Source organism: Sprattus sprattus (assembly GCF_963457725.1).
Source record: "Sprattus sprattus genome assembly, chromosome: 9".
NCBI lineage: Eukaryota > Metazoa > Chordata > Actinopteri > Clupeiformes > Clupeidae > Sprattus > Sprattus sprattus.
In genome coordinates, this window is record NC_137928.1 from 18845449 (window position 1) to 18869815 (window position 24367).

The 24367-nt window shown below is 45.9% G+C and overlaps 1 protein-coding gene across 2 annotated transcripts; it reads left to right on the top strand.

Annotated features, from left to right (window-relative positions):
- Positions 1-1382: 1382 nt before the first annotated feature.
- Positions 1383-23758, top strand: fli1 (Fli-1 proto-oncogene, ETS transcription factor). 2 transcript variants are annotated; one of them, XM_080844433.1, is made up of 9 exons: positions 1383-1511; positions 5068-5279; positions 6007-6158; positions 7191-7394; positions 13567-13635; positions 19714-19773; positions 20256-20318; positions 20757-20804; positions 21111-23758. In XM_080844433.1, exons 1-9 carry the CDS (start codon positions 1494-1496, stop codon positions 21638-21640), a joined length of 1356 nt encoding a protein of 451 aa, XP_080700559.1. In that variant the 5' UTR covers positions 1383-1493; the 3' UTR covers positions 21641-23758. The 2 variants fall into 2 exon arrangements, with proteins under 2 accessions (XP_080700559.1, XP_080700560.1); XM_080844434.1 differs by lacking the exon at positions 1383-1511 and adding an exon at positions 1780-1851.
- Positions 23759-24367: the final 609 nt, after the last annotated feature.

A 24367-nucleotide genomic window follows, 5' to 3' on the forward strand; every position in this document is an offset into this window, starting at 1 on the left:
AGACTGACTCTAAATGGTTAAACAAGGTGTCTCCCTTAATTACGCTGCGCTGCGCTGGCCTCAGGCAGGAGAAGCCTTGACCCCTAGCAGGATCCAGATGTGGTGGTCTCGGGGGGGCCTCTCCCCCAACAGACCCCCAAGTCGTGAGCAGACAGGCCGGGCCGTCTGTCAGTCGCGGCGGCGCAAGCTCTGTTTCGCCGAAGTGCAGCCGCTCCCTCAGGCACGGCCCTCTTGGTCTGGGGTCTGGTCACGTTCCGCGCTGGCTCCATGTCTAGCATCTGCGCTGAAATAATGTGCCTGAATTGATGAGGGCTATTTGAGAAGGTAGAGAGAACGCATGGGGGTGGGGTCTATGGACATATAAGACTTGCTTGTGAGAGGCTGGAAGTTTTTCTGTGTGAGTTAAGAAATCCTTTCTATATTACCCCATCGACATATTACATTTCTGCACACCACTAACTGAAAGTAACGGCAATGAGTTTCATAACAGTAATACAAACAGTGGTAGAGACATCTCCAATAATATAGACTGATAATAATTATTAGATGAATACTTTCATTTTGTTGATAGGTGGTTGCAGCTGCCACATAAAACCGTAATAGAAGGTGAGCATAGTTTTTCAGCCGACGTGCCGTTTTCCCATGCAAACCCTAGAGCATAAATCTTGGAAGTATACACTCCATCATATTTCACCTCCGTGCTTAATAGCAGACGCACACGTGTAGTGCAGATCTGTGCTCTTCTGTGTCTGGGGAGCTGCGTGCTTGGCTTTTATTAATGGTATTTCAAGGGAACTACTGAGCATTGGACGTCCTCTATAAAGGCTAGATCGCCAAAGTCTCCGCCACAGGTACCCTACATTTGTATTTCTCGTCTTTGATTTACGGGTCTTTAATCTACACAGTCAAGGAAGACATCTGTTGGTCTTGAAAGTTATATCTCTATCTTATCGTTCAGTTGTCGAGGAAACTGAGGAGAAAATACAATTCAGAAACATTAAAGGTCTGTAAACTAATGGGAAAATAACGAACCGTAACAAAATAGTAATACAATTTAATACAATCTTTGATTGAATCATGGAAGTGTTTCCGCGAAATAAAAAATAAAAAATATAATTAAAGTGAGAACTCAGAAACGGAATTCCTGATAGTTGACTCAAAACAAACAAGCGACTGTTCAAAATGCAAGGGAATGGCAAGCATCCAGTAAATATTTCCAAGTAAAAACATCTAAAGAGGAAAGCAACTCCATTGTTTTCGCCGCTTATCTCCTTGGGACAAGTATCCTGCTTTTTGGTGCCGTAATGAAGGCAGGGCTTGCAGTGACACACATTGCTTCCTACTCAAGAGCAGTGACTTCACTTCCCAAATTTAGAGGAAAAAAACCATCCGGTTAACTGTCTCTTTCTCTCCGCGACATACCGGGGGCTGGAATTAATTCAGGATCGTGTCATGTTTGGAATATTGTTGGGGTCCACTGAAAATTGCCCAAAATGGACGGAACTATTAAGGTAAGGGTGGAGGACGGGGTGTTCGATTTTGTGGGGGCTTTCTTTTCGGGAGTTGCGCCTCCCGACTGTACGGGGTTCTCTGTCGGCTAGCAGCGCAAAGCTCGCCAGTCGACTTTACTTTTACTCCTCACGCTACCGCCACATTTCCTCCCTTTTTCCTCTTTCTTCCATGTTTCCTTTTCCTTAACAACGAAACTCTGATGAAAGTTTGAAAAGCTGCGAAGAGATGCCGGACCGTTAGACAGGATCTACTCTCGAATTTGGATCAAGCGCACGGTGACGGTAGACGCACGTCTGGGATTAAGTGGGAAAAAAATGCTATTTTGCTGGAGAAATGGATGTACGTTCTTCACCGCCAGACATACACTTAAGTTACTGCAAAACATGGAGTAGCCTATGGGATGAAGCAGAAATATGCGTTGTGGCTTAAGTGATGTAGCCTAGATATATGCGTGGGTTTGTAAAGCTATGTAGCGTGGGCACAGAGATGTGGCTGCGCAATAGTGGTGGCACCGCGCCCGGGATCTGTTCACCATTCACGGGTCAAAACGCAGACGATCACGCCGAGCCCACCCACAATAAGCTAAATAAGATATTTGTCGGACATGACAAGGATAGGATTTTGATCCGAGACAACGTGTGCGTGTCTGCATGGTAGAAGTGCTTTGGGTGTCCTTAATGTAAAGCAGCCGTGTTTTGATGATTGTGGCGGTATTTCATGAGGGTAAGGACAAGACGTCTTGCGGTTGACAAATCATCATATTTTGGATTGAGAGGTGCGAATAGCGCTTTACCCTTATTTTATGAGGAAAGTTAGCTCCGCAGTTTTCAGATAGGGTACAAAACTTGTAAACGTGTATGAATAGTACAGACCGTGGTATTATAGCAAGGTATTACAGTGAATGGCCAGGTGAGACATGGGTCCAGACAACTTCGTTAAGGGAATACGCACTGTTAGCCTATTGGAATAAGTTGTTTCGATATCTATTATCTACTTGAGGTTGGCCTGCATCAGTCTTTAAGAAGTACATTGTGGCAGTTTAGAATTTCGTATAAAAAATACAACCAAACGTGTTTGCTTCAAGACAAGCGAGTTCCTGTGGTTAGAAGATATTTGACTCTTGGTGCAGTGTGTGTTAGGGGAGTGTGCATGGGCTTATTGGTCTAGTGTATCTACAATATATTATTTCCAACCACCTGTTGTGATTTAGTTGTAAACGTGTAACGATGTAATAGATATCACTGAGTACATTTATCAAACCACCTGAGGATAAGAATTCCTCAAATCAATCAATCTGTACCAACAACAATATTATTATTATTCATATTATAAACAATAATAATAATAACAGATTAAAACATGTGGTCAGTAAGAACATTATATTTTGAGGTAGTTTCTTTATGCTGTACTTTGCGCAGAGGCCACTCATGAAAAGGAGGGGGGTATCACGCCATTGAGGGTTTCCTGCTCAGCACAATCTAGTTTCCTGTCAGGTTTCCCTTTCCTCCCCAAACAAAAGACAGGAATGCCTCCTGCATCACCACTTGCATGCGTCCTGGGTGGAAAGGATGAATCCACCCTAACCTGCCCATATGACTCACTGGAAGTGCCTCTGTCAGGATTGGCAGCAGTCTAGAGGTAGGTATATATATTAGGTATATATATATACCTACCTCTAGACTGCAGAAATGTTTGCACAAGCCCTCCTTATTTCACGGGGACATAATATATTAGTAGACTTATAAGAAGATAAACCTTCCATTTCCTGGACCAATAGCTACACAAATGTTTATGACAGCAGGCGAGTTATATTTTTAAGAATTCTTCATTTTGCAGTTCCATAATGTTTAATCGGTCTTTTCATGTTCAAATATGTTTATGGAAGAAAATATGTGTGTGCCATCGCAATATTTTGGTAGGAAATACTCTGACACTCCAGGCTGTGATGTCTCTTCTTCTACTCACCCAGCCTTCTGGTTTTATAGTTTCATCAGCAAGTAGTCAATCACAGGATCAGACATCACACATCAGACAATCCCAGGACGCAGCAGTACAGAATGTGAGCCTGGCATGCGGGCCTTGTCTGAGCCATGCCAACGTTCAGCAGTTCTCCTTTCGGCCGTTGTTTTGCTACAGTGTGCATGTATGGAATTAGATTTTCCTATTTTTAAAAGCCACTGTAATCTTGGGAAAGCATGACTGCCAATCATGAATTACATGGTGGTGGCTGATATGTCTCTGAAAAGTAACGTGCAACAGTCATAATAGCAGTGTTGCCCTTATCTGGCACAGCCGAGGCATTCCTACACTTCTCCATACTTATCATGGACCAGCTTTCTGGCGTGGGCCACTGTGATAGTGGAGATGAGTTCTAATGTACCGGCAGGGTTGGCTCTGCCATTCAAATCAATGTAGTTAGTTGGAAAGTGAAGACGTTCCTAGACCAGACTGGATCACAAACAGTCTTCTGATTCAGCCAGAATGTTGACGATAAAGGGTGAAGACAAAGGACTAAGCCACTAACTTCATGAGTAGTGTTTCCATGGAACAGCGAACAAGATGAAAACTAAGGTTGAGTAAATAATGTTGTTGCCACCACTACTGCTAGAAAAGATAATTATGAATCGCTGAGTAAACATTTAAGTGTGTTGAGCTCCTTTGTACATGTTTGTATCTAATGCTGGAGTTAGCATGTATGTCTTTCTCCTGTTGATCACTGGTGGTGGTGTCTTTCAATAATGTCTGATGGATGAAAGTAGTTGGTGTACTCTGATGCCTCTCTTATTTGCACGACATGGAGAGAGTTATGGGCCGGTATCAGTCGGTAGATATGAGCAGGTGCAGGTTCTTGGCAGGTGGTTCTGACACAGAGCTATCAAGCGAGAGGAAATCTATTTCATTCTGTCTGGCTTCGGAGGGCTTCAGCAAGGAAAGCAGGTTCATGGAGAGAAGGGAAGAGGAATCGGCCAAAAGTTGTGAATGGGGTGGGGTGGGGGGGCTAAAAACCAAAAAGGAAAAAAAAACAGAAAATGGCCAGTTTCCCCAGGCAGTGGCAAGTACCCACGCACACGCGCGCGTGTGTGTGTGTGTGTGTGTGTGTGTGAAGATGGCATGGCACGGTTACAGCATGATCGGAAATCAGAGGGGGGAGAGCGTTGGGTCCGGAGGGGGCCTGTCTGTGCGTTTGTTTTCTTTAATAAAGCTACATCATTCCAGCTGAGCTCCTGCTATACAGGGGTCATCACACGGATGACCTCTGATGAGTCATCAGGACTCTGTTGTCTTTTCTGTCTTCGATTTATTTTTTTAGGTCAAAAACTGATCCGATGTTCAAGGTCTCTGTGAAAGCAGCCAGACCAATAGTTCATTACCACATGTAGAACAGACAGACAGACACAACAGAAGCCAGAATCAAAGGCTTTTGATCATGAATTTCTCTTTCTTGTGGTCTTTGTTCACTTTACAATAGCAAGCCAGAAACTTAGGATGTGTTTGATATTGTTTTTTTTCCTTCCCTGCTTTGCAGTCACTAACATTTCCATCTTCTGTCCCTAGGAGGCGCTGTCAGTGGTAAGTGAAGACCAGTCCTTGTTTGAGCCTCCTTACACTGCTGCTGCTCCCCTACCCAAGACAGACATGACTGCATCCAATGCACAGGACTACGGACAGCCACACAAAATCAACCCCTTACCCCCCCAGCAAGAGTGGATCAACCAGCCAGCCCGAGTCAACGTCAAACGCGAATATGACCATATTAACGGATCCAGGTAGGACTCGAGGGATGTTCATGTCATGTGTGTCAACAGCTTGAACCAATCAGTTTTCAGCTTTTTAGTTTGAGACTGCCAGTTTGAACGAGCATATGCCCACGTCGACAGCAGCCTCTGACCTATCTTTTTTTCTCACATTTGTGGTTAACCTGGCCATTTTGGTTCTTGTTTCTTTCTGCTTAAAGTCAAATAAAACACTGATCCAAAAGAGAATCACTGCCTTGTTATGCATGAGCTAATTAAATAAATAGGCTAGTATATTTTGGTCATGTTGTAAAGCAATTGTGTGGCTATTACGTAGTCACGTAGGGCCGATATATTGTCTAGATGCTACTTAGTGCTTTCTTTCTGACTCAGTTCTTGTTGAAATAGTGCTGAGCTTTAAATTCTTAAGTCCTCCTGACAAATCCCTATAGTCAAACTCTACCCCTTTTTAGGGGCCTAGGGTGTGTGTGTGTATGTGTGTGTGTGTGTGTGTGTGTGTGTGTGTGTGTGTGTGTGTGTGTGTGTGTGTGTGTGTGTGTGTGTGTGTGTCTGATGCACAGCAGTCATACCATTAGCAAACATCAGTCTTTGTATAGCGCTTGTACAATGTCAGAGCTCTGTGGCTTTAGTTCTCAGAGTTCCTACGGTAGGTATCTGTCTGGTTTTGATAAGTGTATATTATTGTGGTTAGTTATGCATCCACATGGCTGCCTGTAACCCTGTGGTATCCGTGTGTCAGGGAGTCCCCGGTGGACTGCAGCGTGGGCAAATGCAATAAGATGGTGGGCGGCTCAGACGCTACTCAGATGGGCTACGGGAGTTACATGGACGAGAAGAACGCTCCCCCACCAAATATGACCACCAACGAGAGGAGAGTTATAGTCCCAGCAGGTAATAACTATTTGATCATTTGTGTTTTATATAAACTTCAAAAAAATCTTAGACATTTTAGTCTTTATTTACTCTTTGTTTTATATGCTTAGCTATTAAACTTCATTCATGGATTTTAGTACCCTCTTTTCAGCAGCTCACCTCCAAACATGTCTAATCATCAGAAATGTGTTAATTTTCTATAAATGCTTTTATAACCCCAGCTTTGCTTTAGCAGGGTCGTGGGTTAATATTGTGTGATGCTTTAGCTAGTTTAATTTGCCTCTGGCTGACTCGTAACAGATTGGCTGAACAAACACACAACACAGCTTCAGTAATGTAGACCAAATGACACAACACACAGCAGGCCTCAGATGTTCATGTGTGATGTTTTGGGTTATATATTTGGATATCGTTGCTGTTGAAAGCCAACACTGAGAGAAACAAGAGCAGTTTGTTTGTAAAAAGTGATTTTGAGGCAAACTGTTACATTTGTAAGCTGCGTTAAAGCAAAGTGTTTTCGTTATCAGTATTGACTTTGGTGTCATAGGCCACAGTGCCCCAAAGAATGTGTTCTTTGTGGACTGTTTTTAGTGTGTCTGACCATCATTCCTATTCTTAGCGAGTCTGTTTTGGTACCATTTATGTTTTGGTACTATTCTCCTGCTTCGTTCAACCATCTAGAAATCTTTCCCTATATTCTTAGTTTAAACAAACAGCCTGCCTCCCAAGTCAAAAAGATACAATTTATAGATTGAAATGCTTTTCCCAACCATAGTGAAAACACAGCGGCACTTCAGAGATATTCAGGGCAGGAGCAGAGGTGTGGGGGCTTTCTGAAATAAACCCCTCCCTTCATAGACTTCAGCATGAACAATGGCTGATTCAGTAAATGCACTATGTATTCAGTACAGTTACTGTTCAGAAACAGACGCAGAACCTAGATTCATCCTCCATCTGCAAAACTCTCCATGACCAAAATGTGTGTTCATGTCAGTGCCTTGACCAAATACTCTAAGATAAATATATGTTGTTTGTTTGTTTGTTTCTCAGATCCATCGCTGTGGTCCCCGGACCACGTGCGGCAGTGGCTGGAGTGGGCCATTAAGGAATATGGCCTGGTGGAGATCGACACGGCCATGTTTCAGACCACGGATGGCAAGGAGTTGTGCAAGATGAGCAAGGAGGATTTCCTGAGGCTCACCACAGCCTACAACGCCGAGGTCCTGCTCTCACATCTCAATTACCTCAGGGACAGTAAGTGTGAATCATCATCTCTGCCCCCCCAATCACCACTGTTTAAGATTACTGGGAGTGTTTTCATTTAGGGTTATGACTCGGACTCAGACTCAGACTCAATGGAATACAATGGGTGGACCATTAGTAGTGGCAGTTTTTCGAGGAGATCTTCGAGGTTCTGACAGCGTTCCTCCTCAGAGAGAGTTACTGGCCTTCAGGGGTGTCTGTGCAGCATCGAGTCAAAGACACATTTTATAGTGTCTTGTAAGTTATCATGGATTCTTTGTCTTGCTCGAGTTACGCACTAGGAAGTGTCCGTTTTACATCCCGACTGATTCCTGCTTCTTTCGTCGGGAGGTTTTGCTTTCTTTGGCAAAGCAGACACAACCATGAAGAATTTACCCCCCTCCGCCTCCTCCGCCTCATGCTCATGCTAACCCCCCCCCCCCCCCCCCTTTAGATAACCATCCTGTCCAAGCTCTCTCCCCATCCGAGTGCCCGCAACCACATACTGCTCTGCACGAGGGGGCCCAGGTGCATAGCCTCAGGAGTGCAGTGAGGCCCTCGTCCTTGCTAGGCACGGGAAAGTTTATCCCTAATTTACAGTGGAGGCAACTCCACCAATTTCAACTTTTTTCTCATCTTCTCTTTTTCTTCTCCTTTTTCTTCCACTTTTTTTTTGTCCTTCATTTTTTTCTCTTTTTTTCTCCTTGTTCTGGCTCTTGTTCTACCTCTCTCTCTCTTCGTCTTCTTTTCTCCAATTTCTTGCGAATTCTTCTTCCAGAGTCTGCTCTTGCTATTACGGCTATTTCGTGACATTCAACAAAGAGTCTCCGGCCGGAGGAAAGCAGCCTCGGTCCAGCTCAGCATGCTAATGCAGTCTGTAAGCAAAACATCCAGGAGACGCGGTGCATCTGTGCGTATGTGTGACCGTTTTCTGGGAGCGACATGAAAAAGGAGCGCTGATGCGCTGCCAAAAGCTGACCCACGGCCCTCACCAGTCACAGCGGATTTGTGTTTGCATTAAAACGCAGGCATCGAGATTTGTTTGCATTAAAACGCAGGCAACGTGGGAGAAGCTCCAGAAGCTTGCGCTTAGGCTACGCCTGGGCCAGCGACTGTGTACTGTATGCCTGTGAAGGTCAACCTCTGACGCCACGCACTTCAGACAGGCACAGGCTGCAGCTGGCTGCCTCAAACATTATGACATACACTTAGCACGGGTGGAGTCCCAACTTCAGCTGACGATTCTAGCTGGCTCCGATGAGAGAAGAAGCAGGAGAATAAGGAGAAGGAGGAAGAAAAAAAACATTGATGGGCAGGGCTGTGATGTAATGGGAACTTTATTCCGTGGGTGTCAACGGTTTTCTGCCGGTGGCATGGGCCAAGAGCGTGTGGAAGCGCTGCACGCATAACGGGCCCATTGTGAGGAGTCAGAAGAAGGTTTGGTGTCTCTGACTACCATCCTCCTCTTGCTTTTTGGAGGAGAAGGAGGGGGGAGGCGAGTTTTCATTAGGGACGGTTGCCGCAGGACTTACGCCGGCTTAGGTGCAGTGCATTGTGGCTCCCGCTGCCACTCTCCCTTTGATTTAGTTATTGTGTGTTTTGGACAGAGAAGAAGTGGCTCGGAATCCTCCATTCTGCGATTGAAATTGCCTTGGACTGCAGCCCAAGTGGAATGAAATAAAAAGAAGGGAGGAGAAGGAGAAAAAAAAAGCTTTTCTCTTGTCTCATGCCTTGCTGGCCAGGCACTCTGTTTTGGAGGAATATTTAGGTTCGTTGGCTGAATGTTCCTGTGTGTGTGTGCGTGTGTGTTTATGCGTGTGTGTGTGTGTATATATGAATGTGCGTGTATGAGAGTGTGTGTGTGTTGTGGGCATGTTAATGTGGATGTATGTGTATGTGTGTGTGTGTCTGTGTGTGTTGTGGGCATGTTTATGTGTGTGTGAATGTGTGTGTGTGTGTGTGTGTGTGTGTGTGTGTCTGTCTGTGTGTGTGTGTCTGTGTGTGTGTGTGTGTGTGTGTGTGTGTGTGTGTGTGTGTGTGTGTGTGTGTGTGTGTGTGTGTCTGTGTGTGTCACTGTGAGTGAGTGAGTGAGTGAGTGAGTGAGTGCGTGCGTGCGTGTCGGGGTGGGGTCTGCACTTGGACCCCGGGGATTGCGATTTGAAACCGAAGCCGATCTCTTTTTCCTCCCGTAACACAAACAAACACAATCAGAGACAAGCAGCAGAGCGTCCAGAGCAAAGACCTCTGGCTTTGCTCATGTGGGGCTGGAGCTGCTCCTAGCTTACTCGCTGAGACACCGCTAGGCCGACCCTGGAAGTATTTAGTGATTACCGGCCCTGCAAAGTGTCTGGTCCTGAGGCTCCCACTTGACGCAGGCCTGTGTGAGTGTGTATCTGCGCTGGGCTGTGTGTGTGTGTGTGTGTGAGTGTGTGTGTGTGTGTGTGTGTGTGTGTGTGTGTGTGTGTGTGTGTGTGTGTGTTTGTGTGTGTTTGTGTGTGTGTGTATGAGTGTGGGTGTATATTAGCATATGTGTTAGCAGTGTGTGACTAATCTGTGTGTGTGTGTGTATTTGTGTGTCTAGAGCGCAATCATGTCACACACATCTGTGTACATTATGCGCGTTTACTTGTGTTTATTCAAAGTCTGATTATCATTCCTGAGTGTCATTAAGCTTGTACACACTGGAGCAGGGCAGGGTCGTTCCCCCACCTTCCCCCCCTAACCCCCTCAGCCCCACCTTGAGCCTCAGGCCATACTACCAGCAGCCTGGTCTGTGCTGACTCACGCGCCAACTGAAGGTGGAAATATGAAAGCGATGTGAACAGCAGGCTTTTCCCTGCTTTTTGTTTCCAGCTGCAAACAGTAAGGTGGGGGGAAGGGGGAGAGAGAGCGAGAGAGGAGAGAGCAGCGGTTACACTTTTGCTCGAGTGTGTGTGTGTGTGTGTGTGTGTGTGTGTGTGATTTTGCCTTCATTGCCGGTCACTTATCCAGATTTTTATAAGCGATCGCCGCCCACTCGCCAATGTGCTTTCAATTTGGCCGCAATTTGAGAATTTGCTCAAATTAGTCTGTCGGGGAGAAGGCGGAGGACTATGGGTTTATCGCGCCCGAGCGAAAGTCCGGGGTTTGATACCACATGTGCTGGTTCGCACAGCAGAGCCCCGTCAGGGAGCCAGAGAAGGGCGAGGGTGCGGGCGCGGGCGTTTTTGCGGCTTTAGACGATGTGGAGGACCTGCGGAGGGAGGGAGTGAGGTGTGTTTTATGGCAGGAGGTGGCCGTGATGAAGGGGCCGAGAGCCCTGCCGAGCACTCGGTTTTCCATGGCGCGGCAGCGGCCCACCGGCTGGCCTTTCGGGAAGCAGCGACTGGGGACGTTGGGAGTCCCTCGATAGTTTATGCAGACCATAAACATGTGTGCTAAGGGGGCTCTGCTGTTCCCTCCCTCCCACTCCTTCACTCTCTCCGCTCCCTCTCTCCACTTCTCTCCCCCCTCCAACTCCTCTAGCCACTCTGTCTTTCTTCCACCCTCTTCCACGTCTGCCATTGCTCTCTCTTTCTCTCACTCTCTCCTCGGTTCCTCCCTTTCCCTCTCTGCTCGTAAGGAGTTGAGGCTCCCCAACTGGCAGATTAGCACCAGAGTGTGGGGGCTTTGCTCCACTGGCCTGTTGCTGATAGATATTCTGCTACTAGGCTGTGCTTTCTCTCAGTGCATGTTTGTGTGTGTGTTTGTGTGTGTGCAAGTTAATATATATCATATGTGTGTGATTGTATCACATTTATATGTGTGTGTGTGTGTGTGTGTGTGTGTGTGTGTGTGTGTGTGTGTGTGTGTGTGTGTGTGTGTGTGTGTATGTGTGTGTGTGTGTGTGTGTGTGTGTAAGTGAATATATATCATATGAATATGTGTGTGTTTGTGTGTCTGTGTGTGTGTGTGTGTGTGTGTGTGTGTGTGTGTGTGTGTGTGTGTGGGTGTGGGTGTGTGGGTGTGTTTGTTAATATAGTTTTAGCACCAGGCGTGTGGGTCTTCTTGACTTCCATTTAGTCTGCATGTGGTGTGCAAGTGTTGAGAACAGCCTCCCGACCTGGTTCCGCAGAGTGTGAATGGTATGCTCTGCATATTCTAAGAGGTTGCGGTTTTGGTCTGTGCCTCCCCACTGTCTAGAGAGTGATGACAGGGCTACCCAGCCCAACAGTAGGCACTGGGCTGATCCCACTCCAAAATCAAAGGTTCTCTCCCATTACTATGACTATTATCCAAAACATGTATTTCTCTTATAGTTTCAGAGTGTTTCTTATAAGAAGGAAGAGCTATCCGAGAGGCCATCATTCACAGAGAGGCGCAGTGGAAGAGAGGGGGGTGGGGGGTGCAGATGGATGTGTTATGTAATGAAACAGACTGCGTGCAGATGTGAGGGATGGAAGGAAGAGCAGCCGCATCTCTCTCTCTCTCTCTCTCGCAGTATCGCTCGCTCCCGTCACATCACCCAGATCTGTTTGTTATTTTTGAGGGAGAGCGTGTCCAAACAAACAGGCGAAAAGGCCAAATCTTCCCCCCAAACACACATGCCGAGACACAAGGGTGTGCATATACACACACATAAACACACAGGCGCACACACACACACACACACACACACACGCAGAAACATATATAGATATAGATATAGATATGTAGATATAAAAGTAGACACAGATGCATACAGATGTACAGTATGTATTTCTAAGCTTACACTGTTCACACACACAGGCACAGCAATGAGGAACAAACAGGTGTACATTCATATCCAGTAATCACGCGGTTTGGTGTGACAGTTGCAAAATGGGTTTCTCTGTCCAACTTAATAAAACACCGCTAGTGAAAGGCAGAGAAAAGGGGAAGTTTCTTTCAACTCCTTTCCACATACCACATTTCATCTTCTCCGTTACTCCTTCCTTTACTTTTTGGCACTTTTTCACTCTTTCTCTCTCCCTCTCTCACTCTCTCCATCCCTCTCTCTCTTTCTCTCTCTCTCTCTCTCTCTCTCTCTCTCTCTCCCTCTCACGCGTTGGGTGTGTGGTATTATTCTTGTATGGGGGTGGGGGGGCAGCAGCAGCAGCATTTGATTGCCGTGTGGGGAAGGCGTCTAACACAATGCTTGCCCTGTTCACTGGCCTCTGGTCGGCAGCTCTGGGGGCGTGGGGGCTGGAGGTTAAAATATGTGTGCTGTGGAACACCCCCCTCTCCCCCGCTCCCCCCCTCCCTCCAGCCCTTCTCCCTAACCCCCCACCCCAAAACAAAATACAAAAAAAAGCGAAAACAGACCATTGGCCTGCCGAGGGGCTCCCCTCACTTCCCCAAAATCAGGTCCTGAAGTGGAAGGAAAAGAAACTCCTCCAACTCTTACCTTATTATTCATCCTCTCCCATTCAGAAAAACACGGCCCTCCTTCCCACCTCCCGTTCCCCAAATCCCCGTCGTGTTGCGTCTCGCACTCCCCTCATAGTAGAGAGACTGATGTTTTCCCAGTGCATTTTTGCGCTCTGTTTTCTTTGCGAGCCGACATAAGCCTCGCAGCAGCTCCAATTGAGACATGGCGGCCAGACTGCAGCCGTAGGTGCCCATGTCTGACGTCTGAGGCAGGGACTGTGGAGTCACGGTCCATATATTTAAATGAATGTCTGTCCATTTGGAGAGATTTTTTAGGGGGATCTTGATGGAGCCCAGTTGGGATCCTGAAAAATGCTGTGCTGTTACAACAGTCTGATCTGCCTTTTTTCAAGAGTGTATTTTGGAGGGCAAGCTAAGCTCCGGTGATTTATTGTCACTGATATGGTTATGTCTTATAAAATCTCTTAAAAGAAAACAACTGGGTTCTTTTTTACCTATGGAATTTTGCAGTGCCACCTCCTGGGTGTTTTGTGAACTGCTCTTGTGAACAGATTAGATGTTCTCCATTATTGCTATAAAAGCAAAATATATTTTACACCACTAAAACGCTAAATAATGTATAGAAATAATATTTGTAAGATAGGCAATAGAAATAGAGGTGAGAATGGTAATGCAATTGAGACACTGAGCTGATACGTACAATTAGTCAGTTGTCAGTTTGGTAGAATTGTTTGTTAATGTACACATTAGAGTTGTACAGTTTTGGTATATATTCCCATGAACAAATCTAACAGTATGCTGTCCTTGTGTATTTCAGGTAGCTCATCTTTATCCTACAATACACCATCTCACACAGATCAGTCTCCAAGACTCGCAGCCAAAGAAGGTAAGATGGCTTCATCATCAAGCATTTATATAGCAGCAGAAGCCACATGGTGGACTCGTTTCATTTGTAAGGGATAATGTATAGTCCGCCGGTCGTTATCAAAGAAATGAATCCTGACAGGACAAATAGGACCCCGACACGCAGCAGAGCCGTATAATAAATAAGCTTTGGATGGCAGTACTGATGCTGATGTTACTTACACAGCAGTGAGCAGACTTCCTATTATTGTGTAATGATTTAAACGCAAGCTGTATGAAGGTTAACGGTTGGTATGGAATAACCGTGATAGAATAATACACTACAGATTTGTAATTGGTTACGCTTGAACGCCTTGGCTATCTGTCTCTCACACTCTCTTTTTCTCTTTCTCTCTCTCTCACACACACTCTCTCTCTCTCTCACACACACTCTCTCTCTCTCACACCTTGTTGTATTTCCATGTGTTTGTTATGGCATCTGGGCTTTTGCCAGACACGGACTGCTTGGCAGGTGTTGTCTTTGTGTGTGGGAATAATAACATCCATTCTCCGCTGGCCTATTCAGTGCCTACCTGAGTGTGGGCACAGCACACGGGGGGAAGGAGAATGAAGGGAATTAGCAATATAAAAGACACGCGCCGGCCAGCCAGCCTCTAGGCCAGCGAGGAAATAAAGGAGGACAAGCCAGGTTAGGCTTTCCCTGGCCAAGAGGAGAACGTGGAGGGCCTTGTTGGAGAAACAGGTGTTTCACAGAATAATGCCTCAAGAGGGGGGACTGGGAGAATAGGGGAACATTTGGGTTTCATTGTTATAAATTAGCCTTATCGGTTATATTATGGGAAAAGGAAAAGTGTGTGTGTGTGTGTGAATAATACTCCATAGGGCATGCTTTAAAGAAAAAAATATGCCTGAAACAGAATTCAGAAAAAAGCAGTTTTGTTTTAAACTCATCCATTTGTGATGGAAACAGTCCATTTGTGAGAGCACCGACCTGTGTCCAAGGTCCTTTACATTTCACACCGCCATCTCTTCACCATCTGACCCTGTTCCCACTGGACATGTCCGTCTGAAGTGCCACTCAGCTCCGCCTCAGTCTGCTCTACTCCCTCCAGACCCTCGTCTACCCCCCCACCGGATCAAGGAAGGGCTCGCTGCGCCACACACTTAATAGGCTGGAATAACACTGATAGGGCTCCTAAGAGGTCCTGAGAGCGAGCCTATCAAGGCGGGGTGGCAGTTAGAAGAAAAGCTGCCCAGATAGGTGCCTGCTGAAAAAGCCCGATCTGTCCGCACAGCTCGGAGGACTCGCAGTGTCCATTAGCTCCATTAGTACCAGTGGGAGCAGCCAGATAAGATAGAGAAGCTTAGGACATTTTGACCTTTGACCTGGCTTGTAGTGGGATCAGTGCTTCTGTGCGAGCTACCAGAGCTACCGTGTGGCTAACAGATTGATGGGCTGATGCAATTTGTGTTTAAATGGTTGGACGTTGTTGGGGAGCTAAACAAAGGGTTCGTTCAGCTCTTCTCTGCTGTGTGTGGGTTTTTTTGAGGAAAGTGCTGAGTCTGATATGCTGGGAAGAGTAGGACCACAACTAATGCAGGGGAATAAAACAGTTATGGATATCTACCGTGAGACCTGAAAAATGCTTTCCAGACTGTCTGGTGTCTAGGACTGGGAAGGTTATACAGCAATAGGTAGAGCAATATTGTGTGGAAAAATGTGGAGAGATGTGTTAGGTCACTCAGGTGTGTATGTTCATGTCTGGTCTGGTGTGTGTGTGTGTGTGTGTGTGTGTGTGTGTGTGTGTGTGTGTTATGAATGTGGGTTCTTTTTTCAAGTTTATTTCCCTGATGTGTATTCACGCTAGGGATACAGAGGCTTTGTTTCATGTGCCGACTATGTGTGCGTGTGTGTGTGTTTGTGTGTGTATGTCTGTGTGGCATGAATCCGAATGTTTTTCAAGTTTATGTGTGTTATTTGTCTTCATTATAGAGCCTTTATTCTGTGTATAGAATGTGTGAGTTAGAGTCAGTGTGTGTGTGTGTGTGTGTGTGTGTGTGTGTGTGTGTGTGTGTGTGTGTGTGTGTGTGTGTGTGTGTGTGTGTGTGTGTGTGTGTGTGTGTGTGTGTGTGTGTGTGTGTATCTGGCGTGTGGAGCCATCACAGGGATCTAGAGCTAGTGCTTTAGCACATGGGTGTTCAGTAGCTTGCGGGTGGAACACTGTGAGATTGATGGGCTGTGCTGTCTCCTCTCCCCAGTCTTTTATCTCAGCTCAGCGCTCTGTGGCCTCCCAGGTGGAGCACTGCAGATTTATCCTGTGTGTGTCTGTGTGTGTAAGTGTGTGTGTGTGTTTGTATGTGTGTGTGTGTGTGTGTGTGTTTGTGTGTGTGTGTGTGTGTGTGTGTGTGTGTGTGTGTGTGTGTGTGTTTGTGTGTGTGTGTGTGTGTGTGTGTGTGTGTGTGTGTGAGCGAGATAGAGGGGAGAGGAGAGCCAGTGTGTTTGTGTGGTTTAGATGTTCTTGTGTGTGTATGTTTGCGTCAGTGAATCTGAATATGAACGCACATATAAACCTCTGATGAAATGGTGAAGATGCATAGTTGTGCAGACTATGCATTTATGGAATAGCTATTGTCCATCATCACTTCTTTTCCTCTCAGCTCATATGATTTTTCCAGTGTATCTGTAACTCTGATACAGTAATTCACTTTACTTCAATTTACTTTCTAAACTGATTTTACTGGGTGGCCCACCCTCTGTGACGATGTCTACACAATCATGTGAAGGTTGACATTGGTTCAGACATTCCGAAGTTTGACAATATTTGTCACTCACACCCTTAACTCACAGCCTTACTGGCCTGATCACATCATAAGCAAACATAATAGAAGTGCTACACTGCACTGTATGTCCCCTCCGCATACACCCTGTGAGAGAAAGTGATACTGAGGAGTCATCGTCCGGGCCGTTCCCCCTCAGGCAGGGTTTGTTGTTGGAGCGCCGCGCTGGTCTAGACTGGCGGTACAGCTCCGCTCTTGTTTTGACTAGCCGCTCCGCAGTCGGGTCTCGGAGGAGCAGGCACCACACCCAGCCTGGAGTGGAAACTCACTGCCGAGCTCGAAAAGAGTGGGCTGGAGTGAAAAAAACGTGAAAGAGAAACGAAAAAAAAAGAGAAAAAAATGAAACAACACACAGAGAGGGATTCAGGCTTCATGCTTGTGTCTGCGTTTTTCAGAGAATTTGGCCCCCGAGTCAGACCTGATCTACGTGTGCCTGTTCTGCGCCCACCTGCCGATTCCCACCGGGGTCTACGCAACCGACCCATCTGGTCGAGGAGATGCTCTGAGTTTTGGCTGGGTCACCCCTTTTGTTGCTTTCTCAGGCTGATTTAGCGTGATTGGATTAGGGATAGCAGCCTAACTCTTCTTATGGCCGGAGGTCTCCAGAAAAAGAGAGCGACAGCAGCAGCTACGTGCTTTAGTGTTGTGTCTCGAACGAAGAAAAGTTTATTCTTCCTCTTCCTCTTCCTCCCTGGTATGACAGTAGCAAGATCAGCCACCACTGTTGTTTTTGCTCCACTCCCCCCACCCAAGTCCCAAAAAAGAACAAATTCCAAAGTTGTGTTTCGTCTGTGCGGGCCTCACTTTTTTTTCTTCCCTCAACTCACTCTCGCTCTTTCTTCCCCCCACCCCCAACTCGACTCTCTCCTTCTCCCCCAGTTTTTGGTTTGTGACCTTTCTTCTCCTCTTGGAAGGAGGTAGCCCCGTGTGTGTTTTTTCACAGTGGAAGGGGGTGAAAAAAGCGGGGGGAAAAGGGCCAGTAAAACAAAGAGAGGTTGTCTGCAGGCGAGGCGGGCAGGAAACGCTCCTCTCCCAGGACTAACCCCCCACCCCCCCAACGTTTAACCCCCCCAAACTCAACCCCCACCCCCATCACCAGGCCCTACTCCTTGGCTGTCCTGCAGCGCTGCTTCAGATTGGAGCTGACAGGCTCCATGGCGCTCAACTCTAGAACCACCACCAAGACACACACACACAAGTATACAAATGCTAGCCCCCCCCCCCCAAAAAAGAAAAGAAAAATAGAGAGAGCGAGAGAGAACGATGGGGGAGGGTACCCTTCTTGTCTCCCTTTTGAGTAGTGCATCCAGTCGTTTGGCAGTCATCACCGAAATCTGTCTGACTTTGACGAAAATTCCTCGTCTCAGCACCCCTGATTTTGTGCCACTGCCGCACTCCTACCTGTGTGCCACCCGGGTGCAACAGCAGCAGTCTCTCTGGCTGGCGTCTGTCCTCAGGAGCCTGGGTAAAAACACACAGCCACAAAATGCTCTTGCAGCAGCATATTTATGTGCTTGCAAAGCAGAAAAAAAGGGAGGGGAAAGATTTTAAAATGAACGATAATTCAGGCCTGATTGTTACATTGCCAAATGACAAAATTCACTTTCTTCTTTTTCAAACCAAAGCTGCTGTAGAGGGACTTCATATCTGGCAGAGCTCCTCTTCCTCCAGATTTATTTAGGCCTCCGACATGTTATGATACAAAAACACATGAGCCGTGTCGTTTTGTTTTATGACAGCGCTCCAAAAGCCTGTCCAAGCTCAACATTTTTCTTTGTTGTTGATGGTAAATGTGTCATAAATCCACATTAACAGGGTTTCCGGGAACGTGAGTGTCTTTTCCAGAGGGGGGCAGTGTTGATTCACGTTTCTGGGCCCCGCTCATGGCCTGTCGCTGGCAGTTAGTTGAGATTGGTTAATGTGACGACACCGGATCCCTGTGAAAACACGTAAAACGCCACTGAGGAATTCAATAAACCTGTAACCAGAGAAGTGAGAAGCTGCTCCAATCTGGACCATACAGCATAATTACAGATCACATCTTCAGTTTCCCTGTCTCTGTTCAGAGATCTTTATATAAATAGAAGAGAAAGCCAGACGGAATGCCAGACAAATCTAACACTGAAGAGGTTTTTGTCACTTTCTCCTTAAAAACCCAGTCGTCCGCCACTGATTATATCATATGCAAGTTGGAAAGAAACATTGAGAAAATATTCAGAAAAAAAACCTAAAAACAGCAGAGCTTAGTTTCATCACTTCTTGTCTCTGTAATGGGGAGCCATGGACTTTAGTGGGCGTCCCGGTGGGTCAACCAGTCAACCGTAGTTGCCCAGAGTGTCCCCCCAGTGACCCTAATTAGGGTCAACGGGTCAGCTCCACATACTGGAACATAAGTAAAATCATATTTAGCTCCATGGAAGTTGCAGTAATTTCCGTATGGGAGAAGGGGATCAGTGTGGTGCTTGGAGGCATGATGGCGTGATTATAAGAGCGAGCATGAGAGCATGGTATGTCGTATAGAATGCATGGGAAAAATGCTCCTGTTCAAATAGCTTGTGGCTTTCCGGGTGCGCGGGGACTTGTTTAAATGCCCTGTTTTGCCTTTCGACAAGGATTCTGCACTTGAGTGAGTTGTGCTTGTTGTAGCGCTGATTTACACGACAGTAACCAACATTTATTTGTGTGTGTTGATTGCGAATGATCTGCAGATGGTTGAACATGATTGACTGCTACTGGTGTTGCTGGAGACCACAGTCAATCAGCATGCGGGTGTGAAGCAAGAGAGACAAACGCCTCGCATCTCTCGCATCGCCAGTGACTATGCACTGGCCCGGGTATTGCAACCTGCTCTCGACAACTGTAATTTTATTGAAACCATCTTGTGGGCCCCCCCCCCCCTTCTGCCTGAGACATGCGTGCCTGCCAGCAGAAAACCGCACTGCTTGGCCAGATATCCTGCTCAGGTTCTGTGGGGACGGCGCAAAGACAGACAGACATGCAGACAAGCAGACAGGCAGGCAGATGGACAGTTTTTAGGGTTGTCTGCTGGCAGTTATCTTTGGCACTGAGGTCTCTGAGGCCTACATTTAATAGGCAAATAGGTTGATTTATGGATGATAAACTGAATTCAAGAATACCTGAAAAGCAGTCCTTCGGCTCTGTGATGCGATTTGAGACAATGTATATTGTTAATGGTGTTATAAATCATTACTGTTAAATTGAAATATATAACCAAATATATGCATTTGTTTGTCATCCACAGACCCGTCTTATGATGCTGTGCGGCGGTCAGGCTGGTCGAACAACATGCACAGCAGCAAAGGTGAGTGAAGACTCGAGCCGTCAGTCCTGCCTGCCTGCGGTTAATAAGTCAACACACCACTGTTTATGGGTGGAGTGACAGAGTAATATTAATGTGTTCTGCAGATATTCAGCTTATTCGTGTTTGAGGACAGAAGTTCTGTCTCCCTTTATTCTGTGCGTTTTGGCCCGCATTCTTGTGAAACCAATACACAGGTAGAGAAAGGACACGGCAAAAGCCAAAACCCAGGCCCCAGGGCAGGTGTCCAACGGTAGAGAACTCAGAGAAGGGACACAGAGAGCTTTAGAGCCCCATTAAACACTTAGTGGCGCAACCAGCTACTGCAGCTGTTTTCTTTGGACTGGGCCCGGCGTGTTGGGGGGAAAGTGTACTTGATGTCTGCCTGCTTGCCTGCCTGGCCTGGCCTGGCCTACTTTACTTTTTTTCCCTCTCTAACTAAATGTTCCCTTCGTTTTTCCCTCGCTCTTTTTCACTTGTCTCAGGCTCTCCAGCCGTGGTCACACAGAATGTGTCCAAGACCACGGAGCAACCACGGCCTCAGCCTGGTAAGCAAGAGCTCCTCAGCCCGTCGTGAAACACACAAACAAGCAAACAAACCAACAAACCAACACCACACCTCTGACCATCTCACATCCATATGCCATCCATCATTTTTTGCATTTGGACATTGCTAAAGTTAAATTAAAAACACTAAAATATCCAACTTGTACTTGCAAAATATACAAAGGGACCATGCATGCATATTTGACTTATTCAAAGGACGTTAGCCTATTTACTGTGTCGTATCTTTTGAGTGTGTTTGATGCCTATGCTTAGTATCATGTGATGTGTGCTGTGTTATCATTACTGTGCCCCAGCCATTGTAACTCCAAGCAGCTGTTAACAACTTTGCTCAGATCTTGTGAGCAACTCAGGTGAAAAGTTGAATTCAGTCCAGCCCTTTTAGTGACTAATTCAGTAATTGTCTCTGCCCTATTTTACAGATCCATACCAGATCCTGGGGCCGACAAGTAGTCGACTAGCCAACCCAGGTAATGAACAATTTCAGTGTTCTTTCAAGGGCCCGGCAGGCTCCTGGGTTTTGAACCAGCGCCATAAAGCACTTAGCATAAAAATGACTCTGAGTAAAATGCAGCAGGTCCTAATAAAAGCATCTAATGTACGTGCAAATGAAAACTTGGCTGGAAGTCAGGTCTCACCGCAGTGATTTTATTCCATCCTGAGGGGATTAATCATCCATATGTTTAAATGAGATTTTAATTGCCTCGTTGTTTATGTGTGGGGCGAATGCCTCTGATTAACATGCCTTTTTTATTCGCCTCACCCTCACCCCCCAGGCTCCGGACAGATCCAGCTGTGGCAGTTCCTGCTGGAGCTTCTGTCGGACAGCGCCAATGCCGGCTGCATCACCTGGGAGGGAACCAACGGCGAGTTCAAGATGACGGACCCAGACGAGGTAGCCCGGCGCTGGGGCGAGCGCAAGAGCAAGCCCAACATGAACTACGACAAGCTGAGCCGCGCGCTGCGCTACTACTACGACAAGAACATCATGACCAAGGTGCACGGCAAGCGTTACGCCTACAAGTTTGACTTCCACGGCATTGCCCAGGCACTGCAGCCCCACCCCACTGAGTCCACCATGTACAAGTATCCGTCCGACCTGGCCTACGTGCCGTCCTACCACAGTCACCAGCAGAAGGTCAACTTCGTGTCGCCGCACCCACAGTCCATGCCCGTCACCTCCTCCAACTTCTTCGGACCCACTGCCCCCTACTGGAGCTCCCCCACCGGGGGCATCTACCCGAGTCCCAGCGTCCCGCGTCATCCAAACTCCCACGTGCCCTCGCACCTGGGGAGTTACTACTAAGGCCTTTCATTTCACTCAAGCCTAAAGGAGTGGCCTGGCTGCACTTGCAAGGAAAACCAAAATGAGGGAAAAAAGGAGAGGCAAAGGAAAGGAAGTGCGATTCCCTCGTTCTCTTTAAGCTTCTGATCTGAACTTACCAAAACGATGGAAGGATATTACTAAATGAAGAAAAAAAACTGGATTTGTCAATCCACTTAGAATGGAGTACTACTTATTCACAAGACAAAGGACTGTTTCATTCTTCTGTTTTTTGTTTTATAATGGTATGTGTCTGTGTTAATCAATGTTTTTGGGCTCTCCTTTCTCCACAAAGCTGCACAGCTAACCTGAGAGCCCCCTCCCCAAAGAAACACACAAAGAGATGCTTGAGACCTTGGAAGGACCCAATAAGAACACTATGATCACCTCTGAGGGTGATGCCACACCCAATATGGACTCTGGGTCCGTAGGTCTCAATCTCAATCTCTTCCCAAAGTTATCACAGGTGCCTCCTTCAGATTTATCCTATCTGGAACTTGTGATGTCTGACTCCCCCTCACGTCTGTCTACGTCTTTCGTGTTTGTCAAAACCCCGTTGATCTGCGGGGGACTGACTGCCTTATAGAAGGGAATGTCTCAATGCTGACCAAAATCTGGCAACTGGAACGTAGTGTTCACACTTCACTTTTCCTCCTAACTGGAACAAAGAAAGGTGAAAAACAGAGTCTGAAGAACCTAACAGAACATGCTCATAGGGTGAAAAAACAGAGTCTGAAGAACCTTACAGAACATGCCAGAGGGTCCTGTGGTCAGAGTCATTGTTTCTCCCCAGCCAAAGCACATATAAAATAGGTAAGCTTTATGAGAGTATCGATGTGAAAGCTCTGTGGTCCCAATTTGACACTTCTCTTTTATTTTGCTTTAATGGAGTTACATCTCACAGTGGTCTATCTTTACTCCTTTAGACAGATATATACAGTATATATCTGTGTACGTTGAGGTCTAGCTTGTGAATATCCTAGGTCTTCCTCTTAACCAATCTCAGAAAAAGTGACTTCACAGAAACTGCCTGCAGTCATTAATGTTAAACTGAACATACATTCTTTCACACTCCAACACAATACATTAATGCAAGAAATGTAGATTATTGCACAGCTGAATGTCAACATTGTGCTAAGTACCTCTTAGGAAAAAAGAAGAGATAAATTTAAAATAAGTGAACAAAAAAAAAAACAGTTTAATGACATAAAAGGTTGAAACCGGAGAAATCCTCAGATTCGCGAACGCTGTGCGTTTGTCAGACCTATTTGCTATTATTTTTTAATCAACGGTCAACTAGGCATTAAAAGCATCTTACTGTATAAATTATGCAGATTTATTTTCATATGTGACAGTATTGAAAGACCAATAAGATTAATACGAGTTGACCTCGGTCAAATGCAGACTTTTTTAAAGCCGTTAATGAAGGTAATTTGTACAACCGTAAAGTGTTTTGTATCTGTACATTTGGGCAATAACTTTATGAATGTTTCGTTTTGTACTCTGAATACATTTTCTCATGGCCTGACTGTCTTGCCACAGCAACGAGTTATTTTTAAAACAAAGGATTTTTTTAAACGACTTTATTACCATATAAACCCACAACCACCTGTTTAAACGTCAAATTTCATGAATGAGTTTTCAGTTTTGACACACCAAGATTGTTGTGTTTTTGTACTGTTTTAACAAAAAAAATCCCATTACTTAAAATCGTTCAAGCAAAGCCAAGCATGGCATTGGCAGCTTTTGCTCGAACCTCTGCATTGGCAGGAAGTTATATGCAAAGTTGAAAGGTCATTATACTGAGGTCAAGTAGTCAGCTTGATTCAGATGAAACCTGTTATGTGTAGCATAAACATTCCAAGCAGTAATCTAAAACATCCCCTTCCTTACCTCTAAGAAGCATTACAATCAAATTAGGGGAAATGTGCTACTTTATATATGCAATGTATTTTGGATATTGAATATATGAATCTATATATAATTTTGCAATTAATCATTTTGTTATTATTGTCATTCCTGCAATGTATTAAGTATTATGTTTTGTAAAAGGGTTGTATAGGAAAATGTGACAAAATAAATGTTTTTACTTCAAAACCGCATTTTTGTGTGGTATTTCTCTACTGACTGTTTAAGGAAAGCATGCAAGAGACACGTACCTAGAGTCGTACAGCCTTACTGGAAGTTTTGGGGGATGGTGTGGAAGGAAACATGCATTGTACTGGGAACACAGGTGTTGGTTAACAAAGATGTTATCAGACCCATAGCTCTCAAAGAAATACACGTCAGTGCAGTGTTGCATGGGGTAGATTAGTTGCTTTTCTGCTCTTTGCTTGACCTTTCACACTTTCTTGTTCCAACCTTTTCCTTCCTGCTTTCTTCTGGGAATTATGTCACTGTGTGTCTTTGTGAAAAGTTTGTCTCTGTGTGTGTGTGTGTGTGTGTGTGTGTGTGTGTGTGTGTGTGTGTGTGTGTGTGTGTGTGTGTGTGTGTGTGTGTGTGTGGTGTGTGGTGTGTGTGTGCGTGTGTGTGTGTGTGTGTGTGTGTGGCTAAGAGAGAGGGGTAGGGAAGGGTAAGAGTGTGTGAGAGAGATGTCTGTTAGAAAGAATGAAGCTGAATCACCTTGTGTCTTGTAAACTGAGACAGAGACCAGTGGCTTCAAACAAAAGCATTGCACCAGTCGCCTTCCTCACTCACTTACATGGTGAC

Excerpts from the sequence above, each read along its gene's own strand:
- fli1 (XM_080844433.1), top strand. Across the intron at positions 6,159-7,190 it reads GAGAGTTATAGTCCCAGCAG|ATCCATCGCTGTGGTCCCCG; the intron begins GTAATAACTATT and ends TTTGTTTCTCAG. Across the intron at positions 20,805-21,110 it reads TAGTCGACTAGCCAACCCAG|GCTCCGGACAGATCCAGCTG; the intron begins GTAATGAACAAT and ends CTCACCCCCCAG.